The sequence below is a fragment of the Dromiciops gliroides genome, chromosome 2, assembly GCF_019393635.1.
Source record: "Dromiciops gliroides isolate mDroGli1 chromosome 2, mDroGli1.pri, whole genome shotgun sequence".
Taxonomy (NCBI): domain Eukaryota; kingdom Metazoa; phylum Chordata; class Mammalia; order Microbiotheria; family Microbiotheriidae; genus Dromiciops; species Dromiciops gliroides.
The window spans coordinates 433,485,550-433,504,233 of NC_057862.1; the positions used below are offsets into that span (position 1 = coordinate 433,485,550).

General features: G+C 36.3%; 1 protein-coding gene across 1 annotated transcript; it reads right to left on the bottom strand.

Moving 5' to 3' along the window:
• Nucleotides 1–8,601: 8,601 nt before the first annotated feature.
• LOC122739047 (trichosurin-like) lies at nucleotides 8,602–18,583 on the bottom strand. Its single transcript, XM_043980903.1, has 7 exons — nucleotides 18,500–18,583; nucleotides 17,690–17,823; nucleotides 17,383–17,453; nucleotides 16,695–16,802; nucleotides 9,821–9,922; nucleotides 8,805–8,949; nucleotides 8,602–8,716 (listed from the first exon to the last, which is right to left on the bottom strand). Exons 1-7 carry the CDS (start codon nucleotides 18,581–18,583, stop codon nucleotides 8,602–8,604), a joined length of 759 nt encoding a protein of 252 aa, XP_043836838.1.
• Nucleotides 18,584–18,684: the final 101 nt, after the last annotated feature.

Below are 18,684 nucleotides of genomic sequence, written 5' to 3' on the forward strand. Positions count from 1 at the left end.
GGCTTCTACCATAATTTTTTTTTCGGGGCAATGAGGGTTAAGTGACTTGCCCAGGGTCCCACAGCTAGTAAGTGTAAAGTATCTGAGGCCATATTTGAACTCAGGTCTTCCTGAATCCAGAGCTGGTGTTTTATCCACTGTGCCACCTAGCTGCTTCAGTGTGTCTGAAAGAGAAGCAGGTGTTTTTACCTGCTTAGAAAATGGAAAGACTATTGAGAATGCAGTTTTGGTCATTTGTGACAGCAACTCCAGCAGTGAAGTAATGAATTGAATCTGACAAAAAAAGAGAGTGAAGTCAAGGGAGCAATCTCAGCGGAATGTTGAGTTGCCATAAGCATCTTGTGGTAAAAGGCAGATTTCAGGAAAACCTTGAAGGACTTACAAGAACTGTTGCTGAGTAAAGTTAGCAGAACCAGGAGAACATCGTACACAGTAGTAACAACATAGTGTGATGGTCAACTACAATATTTACCTCTTCTTAGCAATACAGTGATCCAAGACTTATGAGAGAAAATGCTCCCCACATCCAGAAAAAGAACTATAGGGTCTGAATGCAGATCAAAGAATATAATTTTCACTTTTGTTGTTGCTTTTTGTTTCTTCTTTCTTGTGTTTTTTCCCTTTTGTTCCAATTCCTCTCTCATAACATGACTAATGTGTAAATATGTTTAACATGAATGTAATGTTTAACCTTTATCAGATTGCTTGCTGGCTTCAGGAGGCAGGAGGGAAGGAGAGGGGCAGAAAATTATGGAACTCAAAATTTTACAAAAATGAATGTTGAAAATTATCTTTATATGTAATTGGAAAAAATAAAATACCATTAAAAAGGAAAAAAAGAAGAAAGGATATAATCAAAAGAAAGAAGGTGTTAGCATTAAGGGGGATCAGAAAAAGTTTCCTATAAAGGTTAGATTTTAGCTAGAAATGAAAGGTAATCAGAACTCATAAGGAAGGAGTACATTACAATCATGTGGAACAACCAATGAAAATGCAATGTCAGGAGATGCAATATGTTTTGTGAGGAAAAGAAAGAAAGTGAGTATCACTGGATTATGGAGTACATAGCAGAAAATAAGATGTAAAAAAACCCCAGAAAGTTGTGGGGCAAGGGGCTGGATATGAAGGGACTTGAACACAAAAAGTTGAATTTTATGTTTCATCTTGGGAATAACAGAAAGCTACTACTATTTATTGATTAGGGAGTGACATAGTCAGAAGGGCTCTTTAATTTATCATCTGAATAGGGAATGGACTGAAATGAGGAGACGCTTGTGGCAGGCAAACCAACCCATAGGCTATTGCAATAAACTGATTAACTTTACCAAGGTGGTGACAGTATCAGAGCAGAAAAGGGGATTTATATGAGAAATGTTACAATGGTAACATAGACAGGCCTCAGAAGCAGATTAGCTTTGGAACATGGGTAGGGTACAGAGACTGTGAAAGAGTCAAGGATGACACCTAGATTGTGACCATTGGAGAACAGGAAGTGTTGGTATCAATAATAAGAAGCTTCAGAAGAGGTGAAAATCTGCCTCATATGTATTTCTTCCATGCTGGAAAAGGAGGAATGCGGGATTTCAGTGGCTAACTTAAATACATAGAATTTAAATCAGTTGGATATCTCTATCTCTAGACTAATATGAGGTTTATCTAAGTAGGGGCTTGATTAGTTATATGTGTTTGAGAGAATTTTATTGTAGTGATTGCTATTAATAGCCACATGAGTAAGTTCTCTAAAATAGGGAAAGGGATGCAGGTGGATATGTGCCATTGAGGGGCAATGCAAATGGCACATAAGCTCTTTGTTTTGTAGTCAGTGTCTGATTAGACCTTTATCCTTTACTGAAGGCAGAAGAATGTTTGAGAAGAGATGTGACTGAGAGGAGTTACAGGGGAAAGAAAAAGGCATGATCTGGTTCTGGGAGAAACCATTTTCCTCCTTCCAGTAGAGAGGAAGGAAAGCACCTCTCAGCCACACATTACCCTCCACAGTAACACTTGCTGGTGAGATTTGGGATTTGGGGCATTCCTTCATGTGCTTGTTGACAGTTTGCAATTTTCTTTTGAAGATTTTTTTCTCACATTCTTTAATCTATTGGGAAATGATGTTGATTTTGTATGTTTCTTTTAGTGCCTTGCAGATCAGAACCTTTTCAATAATATTTGATACCCAATTTCCCCCAACTCCTGCTTTCTTTTTGAATCCTAGCTGTGCTATTTTATTTGTGGAAAAAGTTTTCAATTTCTTTTAATTGACAGTATCCATAAAATATTTTATTAAATATTTTGTCTGAAGTAAATATGTGTTCTGATTGATGTGAATCAATGGCATCCCTATGCAGCAATAACAACATCTAGGAGAAAACTAAGAAGGTAAGTATCTTTAGAAATTACTCCAAAAGTTATAAAACATCTAGCAGTCAATTGATCAAAACATCCCCAAGAACTGTAGCAACAAAATTACATTAATTACAACTAAGAAATTGTTTTTGTTACAGTTCAGTTATTTTTCAGTCATGTTGGACTTGGTGACACCATTTGGGGTTTTCACGATAGAGATACTGAAGTGGTTTGTCATTTCCTTCTCTAGCTTATTTGGCAGATGAGGAAACTGAGGCAAACAGATTTAAGTGACTTGTCCAGGGTCACAAAGCTAGTAAGTGTCTGAGGCCAGATTTCAACTCAGGAAGATGGCTCTTCCTGATTCCAAAACTGGTACTCTATAAACTGTGCAACTTAGCTGCCCTTGAAGCAATTTTAAAAATGCAAATAGCTGGAAGAATATTTAGTATTCATGGCTAGGCCATACCAATATAATAGTATTCATAATAAAAGGTGAAAAATAAAATGTCTTAAAAAAATTAAGAAAACTCAAATAAGTGAAGGGATATTCAGTTTTCATGGGCAGGCCATGTCAATATCATAAAAATGAGAATAGTCTCTCAGTTTAGGGAGCTACAGTTCTAACAATCAAATTGCCAAAGGGACATTTTATAGATCTAGATAAAATACAAAATTCATTTGGAGGGACAAAATAATCTAAAATATTAAAGGAAAAAAATTGAAGAAAGCAACCAAGTGGCTACAGCACCTCCAGATCCCAAATTATGTTGTAAAGCAGTAGTCACTAAGAATATTGGATACTGTTTTAAAAAAAAGATCAAGATCAATGGAATAGACTAGAAAAAGAACAATCAAAAACATTTTACCTCAGTAGCATAGTGTTCATTATACTAGAAAATATAAATGACCTATAGTAGATATCACTATTTAATAGGAATTACTGGGGAAACCAGAAAAATGTCTTCTAGAAATTGGTTCAAAGCCAACATTTTACAACATTTGCCCTGGTAAACTAGAAATTGATATATAACTAGAATAACAGATTTTTTTCACCAGTATTTTTGGTGGTAGCTTTGAAATCTTACCTCATCAGGAAAACTACCTCAGGATGGAGTATAAAGGCAAATGACTCCAGTAATTCAGAACCCTTTGTGTACTCCCATATGCTACTAAAACCATAAAGAAAACCCAGGGACATGGAATTTCTGATACTGATTTTGTAGCAGGATTTATTCAGTGACCTCCAGGCTCAATGGACCAACTCAGAGGAATTTTCATCTGTTATAAGGACTATCATAAAGGGATTATCTTTACATCATTCTGATTGCAGGGATAATATAAAGATAACTATATTCTGATAATGGGGATTTAATAGATCTTGTAAGAACCTGACAAGACCTCATTTTCCTGCTGCTTTGAAATCCTGTCCTACCTTCCCCAGATTCCTGAACATATTTGCAGCACAATGTACTGGATTAACTGTTTATTAGAGAATTAAAGAAAAGATTCTATCCAAGAGTCCTGCCTGTGATGAGGCAGAGCGGTGGAAGGGCCAGGGGGGAGGTGAGGGGGAAGAATTCCTCAGTGGGTTGGAACCTGAACAGAATGATTGCAAAAATTGTCATTATCCATAGTAATTAATAAGTTTTTGGAGGAAGTAGGGACAGTTCCAAGATACAAGGATGTTTCATCCTAGGAATTCCTGTGAGACAAGTGAAAGGATCCTGATTATGTAACATCACTAAGTGATTTAGGAACTGGGAGAGGTGAGGGAAGAGCTTGGAACAAAGGTGAAAATTCATATCGTGGAAGCAATTATGACCCATGAGAAGATACTTGGGAAGCATGGACTTCAGGAGAATCAGTAATATTGCCTGAAGTAATTGGGGAGCCCCCTGAGAAAATAATTTGATGAGAAGGATAAAAAGCAGCAGGATAAAAATTCTTATTCCTATAACCAGTAGGAGAGAAAACAAGGACAGACATCTTTAGGACATTGAGAAGAACACTTTCTTCTTGAATTAGTGGAATTACAAATCCAGATTCTCACTCCAAAACCTCAGCTACACCCACAGCCCAATTCCTAACCATGATAGCCATTCACATTTTTATACCAATTCCTCAGTTTGATCTCTTTCCATACTTTTCCTCCAAACCTCATCCCTTTGACCAGTCCACAACCTAATAGTAAACTTATATACAACAACTTTTAGAAGATGTAGAAAAAGGGAAGGAACAGAATTTAAATAGCCATTAGGAGAAAGAGAATGCAAATTACTCTTGGTCAGGATGACCAAGGAGAAGTCAAGCACTGCTAAGGACTCTAAGAGCACCTGAAAAAACAGTGGAGTCTCCCCAAGTTGATCTATATCAACTTTGTGTAAATTAAACCCTTCAGCACACTGCTCTGGATTGCTAAAGAAATATGGCTTTCAGGCAATAATCCCATGGCCAAAGTTAATAGATCTGCCTGCCAGGATGAACTTCCTTATCTAAGTTCCTCACATTGATCTGGAGAGATAAAGGAATATACCAGTGATTCTCAGACATGAATCCTTCTCAGAGATTTTTGTCACTACCCCAGAGGAAAAGGGAATAAGATTGGGTAAGGAAAAGGGGAGTCATGCTGGGGGTGTTTCCATTCAATGTGATTCTTTCCTCCCAGTTTCACAGGGGAATAAGAGACAGAGATGAACAGAGTTTACCATCATTGGACAAATCTCTAATTTGATCCTTCCTAATTCCAAATCTTTCATACATTTCCTCAAATTTCTTCTTTATCTCATCTGGCAAGTCTGGAGTTTTGCTTGTAGTTAGGTTGAGAGTGAAAATGGCTCTGAGACCTTGTAGATTCCTCACCACTCTAGGCTTGCTCTTTGAGCTGGGGTGGGCAGTCTTAGTCATCCCTGACTTGTGGGTGATTTTCCAACTAACAGTTTGCCTTATTTGTTGGACGTGGGGGGGCCTCACAACTGGCTTGTCATTCCACTAGCCCTCTGATCCAGGAATGAGGGACAGCAGCTGCTTATCTGTGCTGCAGTTAAGAGTTTCCCACTGGTTTCCTTAAACATACTCTGTGCTGTGCTGTGCTGTGCACAATGAGGGTTAAGTGACTTGCCCAGGGTCACACAAGTAGTGTGAAGTGTCTGAGGCTGGGTTTGAACTCAGGTCCTCCTGAATCCAAGGCCAGTGCTTTATCCACTGTACCACCTATCTGCCCCCAAGGAGATCCATTTTTATATCTCTTCTTTGCAGCCAAATTTGATTATTATAATTTGGAAACATTTAGTTTCCTTTTGTTGTTGTTATTATCCTTTCTATTCACATAGTTTTACTCTTTATATAAATTATTTTTCCAGGTTCTGATTGCTTCACTTTCTGTTCATGGATTTTAAGTATTCCTTTGATTCTTATATTCTCTCTCCTTGATTTATATTCAAGGAGAGTTGTTTTTCCTACCTGGTATTTCATACTTTCTTCTATTTTTAAGTATTTTCATTTTTTTATTATTTCTCGATGTCTCCTAGAGCCCTTAGCTTGCATTTGCTCAATTCTCATTTTAAGGAATTATTTAAGAAGTTAGTTAAGTATGGTTTTTTTAACCCATTTTATTGAACTAATTGATTAATTTCCATTTCATTACTTTCTTGCATACCTCTCATTTCTTTTCTCATTATTTCCCATTTCTCTTCTATTACTTTTAATTTTAAAAAATCATATTTTGCTCTTTTAAAAATCTTTTTCCATAGAATGGTGGATCAGTGGAATAGGTTAAGCACAGGAGACACAGTAGTAAATGACTATAGTAATCTAGTGTTTGATAAATCCAAAGACCCTAGCTTCTGGGATAAGAACTCACTATTTGACAAAAACTGCTGGGAAATATGGGAAGACAGTATGGCAGAAACTAGGCATAGACGGACATCTTACACCGTATACCAAAATAAGCTCAAAATGGGTACATGATTTAGACATAAAGGGTGATACCATAGGCAAATTAGGAGAGAAAGGAATACTTTAGCTCTCAGATCTATGCAGAGGGGAAGAATTGATGACAAAGCAAGAAATAGAGAATATTATAATATACAAAATGGATCATTTTGATTGCATTAATTTTTTTGCAGGGCAATGACTTTCCCAAAGTCACACAGGTAGTACGTGTCAAGTGTCTGAGGCCAGATTTGAACTCAGGCCCTCCTAAATCCAGGGCCAGTGCTTTGTCCACTGCACCACCTAGCTACCCCTAATTACATGAAATTTAAAAGATTTTATGCAAACAGAAGCAATGCAGCCAAGACTAAAAGGAAAGCAGAAAGCTGGGAAACAAATTTTATAGCCAGTGTTTCTGATAAAGGCCTCATTTATAAAATATATAGAGAACTAAATCAAATTTATAAGAATACAAGTCATTACCCCAATTGAGAAATGGTCAAAGGATATGAACAGGCAGTTTTCAGATAAAGAAATAAAAGCTATCTATTGCCATATGAAAAAATGCTCTAAATCACTATTGATTATAGAGGTACCACATCACACTTATCAGATTGGCTAATATGACAAAAATTAAATGTTGGAGATATGGAAAAATTGGAACATTAATGTATTGTTGGTGGAGTTGTGAACTGATCCAGCCATTCTTGAAAGCAATTTGGAACCCTGCTCAAAAAGCTATACAACTGTGCATTCCCTTTGACCCAGTAATGCCACTATTAGATCTGTATCCCAAAGAGATGATAAAAAAGGGGAAAAGACCCACATGTACAAAAATATTTGTAACTGCTCTTTTGGTGATAGAAAAGAAATGGAAATTGAGGGGATGCCCATCAATTGGGCATGGCTGAACAAGTTGTGGTATATGAATGTAATGGAAAAAAATAAAAGAAATAAAAAGAAAAGAATCGTTTTTAACTCTCCAAGAAATTCTTGGGATTCTGTCCAGTATACAGTTTTCAAAGAAGATATGAGCACGTGTACTTCCTTCATTTCCCTGGAGGGGCAGGAGAATATAGGAGCAGAATGATGATAAATGTGGTTTGGTTAATTACTTTTGTTTTGTAGTCTACTTGGTTTGGCTTTCCCCCTAGCACTCAATAGACAGAAAGTAGGATTAGACAATAGAGATAACAAGATATTAAATAATTAATGAAGTATGAATTTGTATTTATGGCCTGTTTGGAAGTTTTTCTGATTGAACTGGAAAATGAGATTGCACTAGCTGGCTGAAGATTGGCCATGTCCCTGGTGGCTACTGAAGAGCTACGCTTACCAGTCAAGGAATCAGTCAAGTTGAACAGCTCAGAGCATAAAGGAACTTTAAGGTGGATGACCTCTGGCAACAAGGAAGAGAGACCTATGTATTTCATGGCAGAATCACTACTGACAGCTGGGAGCTCATGTTCATGGAAGAGAAGTCTCATGAAGCCCAGCTCAGTGACATGCCCAGCAAGTGATGCTTTAAACTTAGATGAATAGCATAAAAATACAACAAAAAGAGAAAGGACATCAAAGTTCTACAGGATTAAATGTGGTATTTGCTTTGGCCACATGTGTTCCCTAGATGTGTGCATCACTACTTTTGTCTCATCAAACCTGAAGTTCTGCTAGTGCCAAGTGAGAGAATGTTATTATTACCAGAGGCCCCCTGCTGTGAGAGCATGAGTTGACTTTTATGAGGTTCAGTGTTCAAAGTTACCTCACATCATTATGAAACCACTCTTAACCAATCAGCTTAAAGCAGTGTGTGAGGCAGTTGGTTTTGTCAGTTGGTGGTTGGAACCTCATGGGATTGGCAACTGAACCAGGAGTGGTTGAGGTAGTTAGAGTTTTCCTATTCTTTCAGAGACATTTGTTCTCTCTTTGTTAACCTCTAACATATTTTAATAAATGTTTAATACCTGAACTGTTAAACTGTTGTCCTAGTTAGCTTTCCCCACAAGGGGACAGATAGGGTAACCACACACATTTAGTTTTACCTGTCACACAAAGAAGGGGAATAGTCTATAAGAGGTACTATCCTTTGTTGTAAGGAAGGATTCACTGGGTAGATAGATGCTGTAAACCATTAATAAATATTATGTAAAACAAAAGGTATCAATAGCATCTACAGATAAAAGTCAGTTGAGGTATATGGATGAATTTCCACAAAACTGACAAGACCTTCTCTTTCTGCTGCTCTAAAATCCCTTCCCACTTCCCCCAGATTCCTCAAAATATTTGTGACAAAATATGCTGGAATAATTATTTATTGGACATTTACAAGCAATAGTTCTGCATGTGAGGATGCAGGGCAGGGAAGGAGATAAAATCCTCCAGGAGTTTGGAGAGAACAGAAAGCCAGTAGAAAATTTCATCATCCATATTAGCAGGTCTTTGGAGGAAATAGGAGCCATTCCTGAAACACAAGCAATTCCTGTGAGATAATGAAAGGATCCTGAGTGCATAATACCATAAAGTACCTGAGGAACCGGGAGTGAAGAATAGAACTTGGAACAAAAGTGAAAAATTCACATCCAGAGGTAATTTTGACCCATGAGAAGGTAGCCAGGGAAGCATAGCCCTCGGGAGATTCAGTAATATTGTCTGAGGTGAGTGGGGAGCCCACTGTGAATGGAATTTGATAAGAAGGATAAAAAGCAGCAGGATAAACATCCTTATTCCTATAACTCTCAGGCTAGGAAACAGGGACAGCCATCTTTAGGAGCTTGAAAAGCCCAAAAATCCTTCTTGAATTTGATGGGTTCCTTTAACATATTAGATTGAATGTATTACAAATCCAGATTATCATTCCAATCCCCACCCCAAACTTCACCTGCACCTTCACCCCACTTCCTAATGCTGATAACCCTCCACATCCTTATCCTAATTTCTTAGTTGATCCATTTGCATACCTTCCATTTCAAACCCTATGGCTCTTCCTCTCATAAATTTCCTTTATACCAACTTTTAGAACATAGAGAAAGAGGGAAGGAAGAGAATTAAAATAGCCCTCCAGAGAAAGGGAATGTAAATTGTCTTCACTCTCCCACATTAAGCATTTGTTTTCCAAGAAAATATCAGGATGCCCAAGGAGAATTCAAGGACTTCTGAGGACTCTAAGAGCACCTGAAAACAAGGAGAATCTCCACAAGCTGATCTATATCCATCTCTCTTTGTGTAATTAAACACCTGAGCACACTACTCTGGATTCCTAAAGAAATATGGCTTTCAGACAATAATCCCGTGGTTGAAGATAACAGACCTGCATGCCAGCAAGGATTTCCTCATCTAAGCTTCTCACATCGATCTGTGGAGACAAAGCAACATACCAATGATACTCAGACATGAATCCTCAGAGCTTTTTGTCACTTTCCCTGAGGAAAGGGAAATAAGATTGGGTAAGGAAAAGGGGAGAAGAGCTGAGATTATTTCCATTCTATCAGATTCTTTCCTCCTAGTCTCACAGGGAAAATGTGGAATAAGAGACAGAACTTACCATCATTAGACAAATATCTAATTTGATCCTTCCTAATTCCAAATCTTTTACACATTTCCTCAAATTTCTTCTTTATTTCATCTGACAGGTCTGGAGTCCGGCCTGTGGTTAGGGTGAGAATGAGAATAGCTGCTGAGTCTTTTTCACTCATCATTTGCAACAAAATACAGAGAAGGATGGTGTCTGGACGATTTGGGCTGGAGGATCAAGGGAAAGGTGAGTATACCATTGATCTAGGTAACTGAGCTAATAACATTGGGAATTGGAAAGATCATATGCCCTAGGATTTAATGTGAACAGTTGTTATTTGTCCTTTGTTCTCAAAGAGGACCATGACATGAGGATGATGTCATCACTTGTACTGAATTGGATTTAAGTGAGGGAAGACTGTGCAAGGTCACCATCTTCACTCTTTCGTCCAGAGTCACCTGGGTGCAGTGGCAAGATATTTTTCAGCACCACTGGATATGGCCCTGGATGTTTAAGGCAATTGAGGTTAAGTGACTTGCCCAGGATCACACATAGCTAGGAAGTGTCTGAGGTGAGAATTGAACTCAGGTCCTGATGACTGAAAAGCCAGTGCTTTTTCCTCTGTTACACTTAGCTGCCTGGAATGTGATCAGTAATAAATAGGAAAAAAGATTCCCTGTTGATTTTCAATAAATCAATCAACAAGCCTTTATTTATAAGAGCTTTAGTTTCAAATTTTTCTCCCTCCCCCATCCCCAAGGACAGCAGGTAATCTGATGATGACAGGGAAAACCAAAACACAGACTTAGAAGGGGACAACACTGTCAAAGTGCCTACATGCAAAGTCTCAGAGGGGAATTTGAATTGCTATTGAGACCAAAAAGACTTCTTGGATGACCTCAAAAAGGATTTTAAAAATCAAATCAGAGAGGTGGAAGAAAAATTGAGAAAAGAAACAAGAGTCCTGAAGAGAAGGTTAATAGCTTGGAAAAGGAAGGTCAAAAATTGACAGAATAAAACAATTCTATAAAAAATAAAATTGGCCAAGTGGAAAAAGAGGTACAAAAGCTTACTGAAGAAAATAATTTCTTAAAAATTAGAATGGGAAAAGAGGAAGCTAATGACTATGTGAGACATCAAGAATCAGTCAAACAAAATTAAAAGAATAAAAAAGGAAGAAAATGTAAAATAATTCATTAGAAAAACAACTGAACTAGAAAATAGGTCTCCTAAATTTCCCTTTGAAGCAATGTTAAATTAAGCCTCTAAATGGATTCTTCAGCTACAGAACCTACAAAAAGACAGATTGAAACAATCATCCCATTTAACATAACCTAGAGGGATGTAGGAAAGGTCTGTCTCACCTGGGTAAAAGGGGAGTGCAGCTCAGTGCAGATGGTGTCTGGCCAAGCCAGCAGGAGGCTCTTAGCCACAGAACAGATCAGCAACTGAGGCACCATCTACCTGTCACATAAAATGCTATATAAATACTAGCTATTATTGTTAGCGTATGTGATGAGGACATTTATGTAGGAATCACATGAGGCCAGTCTATATGTGCAAAAAAAGAGTAATTCATGCCTCTGACATAGTAAGGCTTTTATGTTCTTTTGTGATGTTGATGTGCTGCTCCCAGCACATTCTATATAACAAGATATTTGTAAGTCTTTACAATGTTATTATGTAGAAAAGCAATTAGAAGAAGTATATGTAGACTCAGGTTATGGTTATATGGTGACATTGATGGGATGATACCCCCCAAAAAACCCAAGATAAAGGAAAACACAATAAAGGGGTGAGAAAGGAACTGCATGAAAGAAGGAGGGGGGGAGATTGAATGGGGTAAAGTGTCCACCATAAAAGAACTATGAAAGAGCTATCATAATGGAGGGGTTGGGGGGAGTGGACAAAGCTCAAACTTTACTCTCATCAAAATTGGCTTAAAGAGGGAATAATATACACACTCAGTTGGATATAAAAACATAGCTTACCAAAAAAGGAAGTTTTAAAAAAAGGATGGGGATAATAGAAGGGGTAGGGGGGACTAATAAAAGGAAGGTGATATTGGGGAAGGTGGTGATCAGAAGTAAGACACTTGTGAGGAGAGAAAGTGTGGTTGCTAAGTGTTGGCATAATAAATAAATAAAGTTAGTAATCATAACTATAAATGTGAATGGGAGGACTTCACTGATTAAACAGTAGCAGATACAGAATGGATTAAAAAACAAAATCCTATAATATGTTGTTTACAAGAAACACATTAGAAGCAGAGAGATGTACAAGGTAAATTTAAGGTGTGAGAACAGAATCTAATATGCTTCAGCTGAAGCAATGAAAGCAGGGGTAGCAATCATGGTTTTAGACAAAGCAAAAGCAAAAATAGATCTGATTAAAACATAAACAGGGAAACTAGATCTTGTTGAAAGGTACCATAGGGGCAGCTAGGTGGTGCAGTGGATAGAGCACTAGCCCTGGAGTCACGAGAACCTGAGTTCAAATCCCACCTCAGACACTTAACACTTACTAGCTGTGTGACCCTGGGCAAGTCACTTAACCCCAACTGCCTCACTAAAAAAAAAAAAAAAAAAAAAGAAAGAAAGGTACCATAGACAAATTGTATAGCATCTAAATTTTTGAAGGAGAAGTTGAATAAGGTATGTGAGGAAATAGATAATAAAACTATACTAATGGGGACCTTAACCTTCCCCTCTCAGAACTGGATAGATCTAATAAAAAATAAGTAAGAAAGAAGTTAAGAGAGGTAGCTAGGTGGTAGAGTGGATAAAGAACCAGCCCTAGATTCAGGAGGACCTGAGTTCAAATCTAACCTCAGATACTTGACATGTACTAGCTGTGTGACCCTGGGAAAGTCACTTAACCCTCTTTGTCCCACAAAATAAGAAAAAAAGTTAAGGAAATGAATAAAATTCATGAAAAGTTAGATATGATTGATCTCTGGAGAAAACTGAATGAGAATAAAGAGGATTATACCTTCTTTTTTGAGTACATGGGACCTACATAAAAACTGACCACATGTTAGGCCATAAAAATCTCAAAAAAAAATGCAGAAAAGCAGAAATCTTTTTCAGATCATAATGCAATAAAATACATTCAATAATGGACAGTTGAAAGAGAGACTGAAAACCAATTTGAAATGAAATAATCTCATCCTAAAAACAACTGAGTAAAAGAACAAATAATAGAACAATCAATGATTTCATTAAAGGAAATGACAATAATGTGGCAATATGTCAACATTTATGGGATGCAGACAAAGAAGTACTTATAGGACAATTTGTATCCCTGACTGCTTACATCAGTACAATAGAGAAAAAGCAGATCAATGAATTGGTCATGCAACTAAAAAAATACTAGAAAATGTACAAAGTAAAAATCCCCAATTAAACACCAAATTTGAAGTCCTGAAAATCAAAGGAGAAATTAATTAAATTGCGAGGAAAAAACCATTGAAGTAATAAATAAAACCAGAAGCTTGTTTTATGAAAAAAAGATCATTGGTTAATTTAATCAAAAAAAGGAAAGAAGAAAACCAAATAACTAGCATCAAAAATGAATGGGGTGAACTCACCACCAATGAAAAAGAAATTAAAACAATTTTACCCAATTCTATGCCAAGAAACTTGACAATCTAAATAAAATGGATAAATATCTACAAAAATATAAATAACCCATATTAACAGAAGAAAAAAAAACTTAAATAACCCAATGTCAGAAAAAGAAATTTAACAAGCCATCAATGAACTTCCTAAGAAAAAATCCCCAGGCCCAGATGGGTTCACAAGTGAATTCTACTAATCATTTAAAGAACAATTATCCCCAATACTATATAAACTATTTGGGAAACTCAGTGAAGGAGTCCTATCAAATTCTTTTTATGAGAAAAATATGGTGCTGATACACAAACCAATAAAAGCCAAAAGGGAGAAAGAAAATTATAGACCAATTTCACTAATGAATATTGATGCAAATTTTTTAAATAAAATACTAGCAAAGAGATTAACAACAATATATCACAAGGATCATACACTATGAACAGGAGGGGTTTATACCAGCAATGCAGAACTGGTTCAATATAAGGGAAACTATCAGTATAATTTACCATATTAATAACAAAACCAACAGAAATCATGTAATCATCTCAATAGATGCAGAAACAGCCTTTGACAAACTATAGCACCCATTCCTGTTAAAAACTAGAAAGCCCCCATTCCTACTAAAAGGCTAGAGAGCACAGGAAAAAACGGAGCTTACCTTAAAATGATAAGGAATATTTATCTAAAACCAACAGTAATAGGGAAGCTTTCCCAGTACAATCAGGGATAAAGCAAGGATGCCCAATATCATCTCTATTATTTGATATTATACTAGAAATATTAGCTATAGCAATAAGAGAAGAAAAAGAAATTAAAGGAAATAGAATATATAATGAGGAAACAAAACTATCATTCTTGGCAGGTAACATGATGGTATACTTAGAGAATTCTAGAGAATCAACTAAAAGTACTTAAAATATTTAACAACATTTGCAAAGTTACAGGATATAAAATAAACTCACATAAATCAACAACATTTCTATACATTACCAACAAAACCTAACAGCAAGAGACAGAGAAATTCTATTTAAAATAACTGTCAATAATTTAAATACTTGGTAGTCTACCTTCCAAGACAAACCTAGAAACTATATGAGCAGAAGTATAAAACACTTTTGACACAAATAAAATCAGATTTGAACAATTGGAAAAAAAAATTCATTGCTCATGAGTAGGCCAAGTCGATATAATAAAAAGGATAATCCTACTTTATTTAGTGCCATACCAATAAAACTATCAAAGTATTTTATAGAGCAGCTAGGTGGCACAGTGGATAGAGCACTGGCCCTGGAGTCAAGAGTACCTGAGTTCAAATCCGGCCTCAGACACTTAACACTTACTAGCTGTGTGACCCTGGGCAACTCACTTAACCCCAACTGCCTCACTAAAAAAATATATATATTTTATAGATCTACAAAAAATAATAATATAATTGATCTGGAAAAACAAAAACTCGAGGATATCAAGGGAATCAATGAAAATCAATGTGAAAGGAGGTGGTCTAGCAATACCAGATCTTGAACTCTATTATAAAGTAGTAATTATCAAAACAACCTGATACTGGCTAAGAAATAGAGAGGTGGATCAGGGGAATAGAATAGGTACAAATTACAGTGTAGTAAATGACTGCAGTAATCTAGCATATGATTAACCCAAAGATCCAAGCTCTTGGAACAAAAATTCATTATTTGCCAAAAATCTGCTGGGGAAACTTGAAAATAGTATGGTAGAAGCTAGGTAGAGAGCAACATCTTTCACCATATGACAGAATTAGATCAAAATGGGTACATGATTTAGAAATAAAGGGCAATACCATAAGCAAAGCAGGAGAGAAAGGAATAGTTTACTTGTCAGATTTATGAAGAAGGGAAGCACTTGTGACCAAACAAGATATAGAGAACATTATGAAATGCAAAATGGATGATTTTGATTACATTAAATAAAAAAAGTTTTTCTACAAACAAATCTAATGCAACCAAAATTAGAAGGAATGCCTAAAGCTGGGAAGCATTTTTATAGCTGATAAAATGTATTTCTGATAAAGGTCTCTTTTCTCAAACATATAGAGAACTGATTTAAATTTATAAGAATATAAGTCATTCCCCAATTGATAAATGCTAAAAGGATATGAAAAAGTAGTTTTGAGATAAAGAAATCAAACTTATCTCTAGTTGTAAGAAAAAATACTCTAAATCACTATTGACTAGAGAAATATAAATTGACACACTTTTTAGGTACCACCTCACACATATCAAGAGGGACTAAAATGACAAAAAACAAAAATGTTGGATGTTGGAGAGAATGTGGTAAAATTGGAACACTAATGCATTGCTTGTGGAGTTGTGATTTGACCTAACCATTCTGGAGAGCAGGTTTCAACTAGGTCAAAAGAACTATAAAACTGTGCATACTCTTTGACTCAGAAATACAACTATTAGGTCTGTATTCCAAAGAGATCATTAAAAAAGGGAAAGGACCCACGTGTACAATAATATTTATATTAGCTCTACTTGTGGTGGCAAATGATTGGGGAATGGCTGAACAAATTGTGGTATATAAATGTAATGGAATATGATTGTGTCATAAGAAATGATGAGCAGACAGATTTTAGAAAAAAAAAAAAACACCTGAAAAGACTTATATGACCTGATGTTGAGTGAAGTGAGCAGAACCAAGAGAACATTGTACACAGTCACAGCAACATTGTGTGATGATCAACTATGAATGACTTAGCCCTTCTATTCAATAAAATTATCAAAGACAATTCCAAAAGACTCATGATGGAAAATGCTAACCACATCCAGAGAAATAACTATGGAGTATGAATGCAGATCAAAAGATACTATTTTAACTTTTTGTTTATTTTTTTTCTTGCTTACCCTTTTTGTGATGATTCTTCTTTCACAACATGACATGTGGAAATATGTGTAATGTGATTATTCATGAATAACCTATGTCAGATAGCTTTCTGTCTTAGGGTGGTGTGAGGGGAGAGAGGGAGAAAAATTGGAAACTTAAAATCTTATACAAATAAATGTTGAAAACTATCTTTACATGTAATTGGGAAAATACTATTAAGTGGATAAAATAATTTTAAAAAGAGGTTATTGAAGGAAGCTCAGCATGGAAAGTTTGCCATCCTGGACAGCTTTTTCCCTGACCTCAGGCATTGTACATTACAGTCAAACAGAGTTTGGGGATACCCTCAATACAACATATCCCCCCTCCTCATTTTATCTATCTCATATGATGAAAATGGGAGTATTAGGAGAGAATCATAGGATACATACCAAAGAGTTGTGCCCATGTGATCACCTTCTCATTGTTGAAATTATGAAAGATATACATGGAATGTTTAGTGTCCACACTTTGGAGTGAGAATTCATTAAGTCCATCATCTATGACAACATTAAAATTACAAATCAGAATTTTAACACTGCAGAAGGAAGCTCAAAGACTTGTGACTTATTGGTAGTTGAACTTCATGCAAATGTCTCAATTCTATTATAACATTTAACATTTCAAATAAAATGCTATTTTGTTGACAAACCTATACTTTTGTCAACATCCCTCCTATATACCTCTAGAGTCCTACCATGTTAGAAATGGCAGGAATTTTGGAAGCCATCTAGTCCAACCATCTCCCTTTACAGATGGGAAAACTGAGTCCAAGAGAGAACAAAAGGCTTTGTATAGATTACACAATGATTTAGTTTCCATTTCAATCATAAAGGGCTAAGGAGATCTGTAGAGATAAGTAAAGAGGAAGTGAGAAGATCAAAGGGTCTATTTTGGCCTGGTACAGTTCAATTGTAATGAAATTAAGACAGGGTAGTGAAGGGACATCTTTAACACCTGTCCCTCCAAAGTCATTTTTTGTATAGTCTCTGACCATTAACCACTTCTTCTTAGGTAATAGGGCCATTAATTCATTTTAGAATAATACTGAAAGACACTGAGTACCTCATTTCTACTTACATTGTACATACAATTGACCATCATCTCCTCTGAAAGAAGTCCGTGAAAATTGAATGCATTTGGCATTTTTCCTGGAAATAGAGATTAAGATGACAATAACCTCATATTTGCACAGGAAATTTTACTGTAAAACACCCTTTTGAATATATTTTATTTGGTGGTTTCCCTTAATGTTCTTAAAACCAACCACATCCAGAATTGCAACACTAACTGGTGCCTATATGGGTTAAGGTATCCCAGAACTATTCCTAAACTCAGACTTTTGTCCCTTCTCCCATATCTACTAGTTAAAATAGGTGGCACTTACCTTCTGAAGAAGACTCCAGTAAGATCGCCATTGTTTTCACTGACATTTTTGATAAAAATCTCCAAACTCCCTCCTTTTTCAATCTTAGATGTCACATTGGAGGCCAAAGCAACAGTGAACCACTCTCCAGTAACCTGTGAGACAGAGTTTGGATGAGAATTTTAAAAAAGACATCCCTGGTCACATAGATACATAATATCTTAGAACTGGGAAGGACTATAGTCTAAATCACTCATATTATAAGTGAAGACTGAGGCCTCAAAACTGAAGCCTATCCTTAACCAATTCTACCTGTTTCATACATTATCATCAGAGTATAGCAGAAAGTTCATGAGACAACAACTTAGGAAAGTTGACTTCCGGATTCAACTCCCATAACAAATCTCTCTGAAATTTTTTGCAAATTATTTAACCGTTCAGTATCCTTGTTTGCTCATCTGTCCAATAGAATTAATTATATTTGTACTGTGTGTTTCATGGCATTATCCTAGAAATAATATCATTTCCCCCTGTTCTTTCTATGTACCTTGGACTTAGGTATGACTGGTAATTTTTGCAATTATTTAGGGAGTAGGGTATGAAATTGTCTCAGGAAGTGGAAAGAACTCTACTAGGGTACTTAGTCCTTCTAAAAAGTTGCATCCATTCTCTAACTGTAATCATTCATTGTCCTGGGGGATTCTCTTTCCCTCTTCTCTACTCAGGTCTGAAATAACACTTCATGGCAGAATTCATGCAGCATCTAAACCAGTACAAAGGCAGAAACAAAGCCCCCAAGCTACCATCTTAATTCCATTCTTGATCACTTACTTTTGATAGATCTCCCAAATTGTTATTCAGGGATTGGAGGCCACAGATCAAGGCCAGCCCCACAGTCAGCATTAGCATCTTCATCTTCTGAGGATTTTTCTCTGATGCTTCAGCAGCAGCTGAATATGTGAGAAGGATTCTGATGAATACTCTTGGCTCTCTGGTCAGTTGCCTTTATACTTCAT

Bases quoted from the DNA above. Each gene is read 5' to 3' on its own strand.
- LOC122739047 (XM_043980903.1), bottom strand. From the start codon at position 18,583: ATGAAGATGCTAATGCTGACTGTGGGGCTGGCCTTGATCTGTGGCCTC. The intron at 8,950-9,820 runs GTAAGTTCTGTC...TTCCATTCACAG, and splicing joins TAGATATTTGTCTAATGATG to TGGGCTCCCCACTCACCTCA. The intron at 8,717-8,804 runs GTACTTTATGGT...TTTCCTCCAAAG, and splicing joins CTTCACTCCCGGTTCCTCAG to ACCTGCTAATATGGATGATG.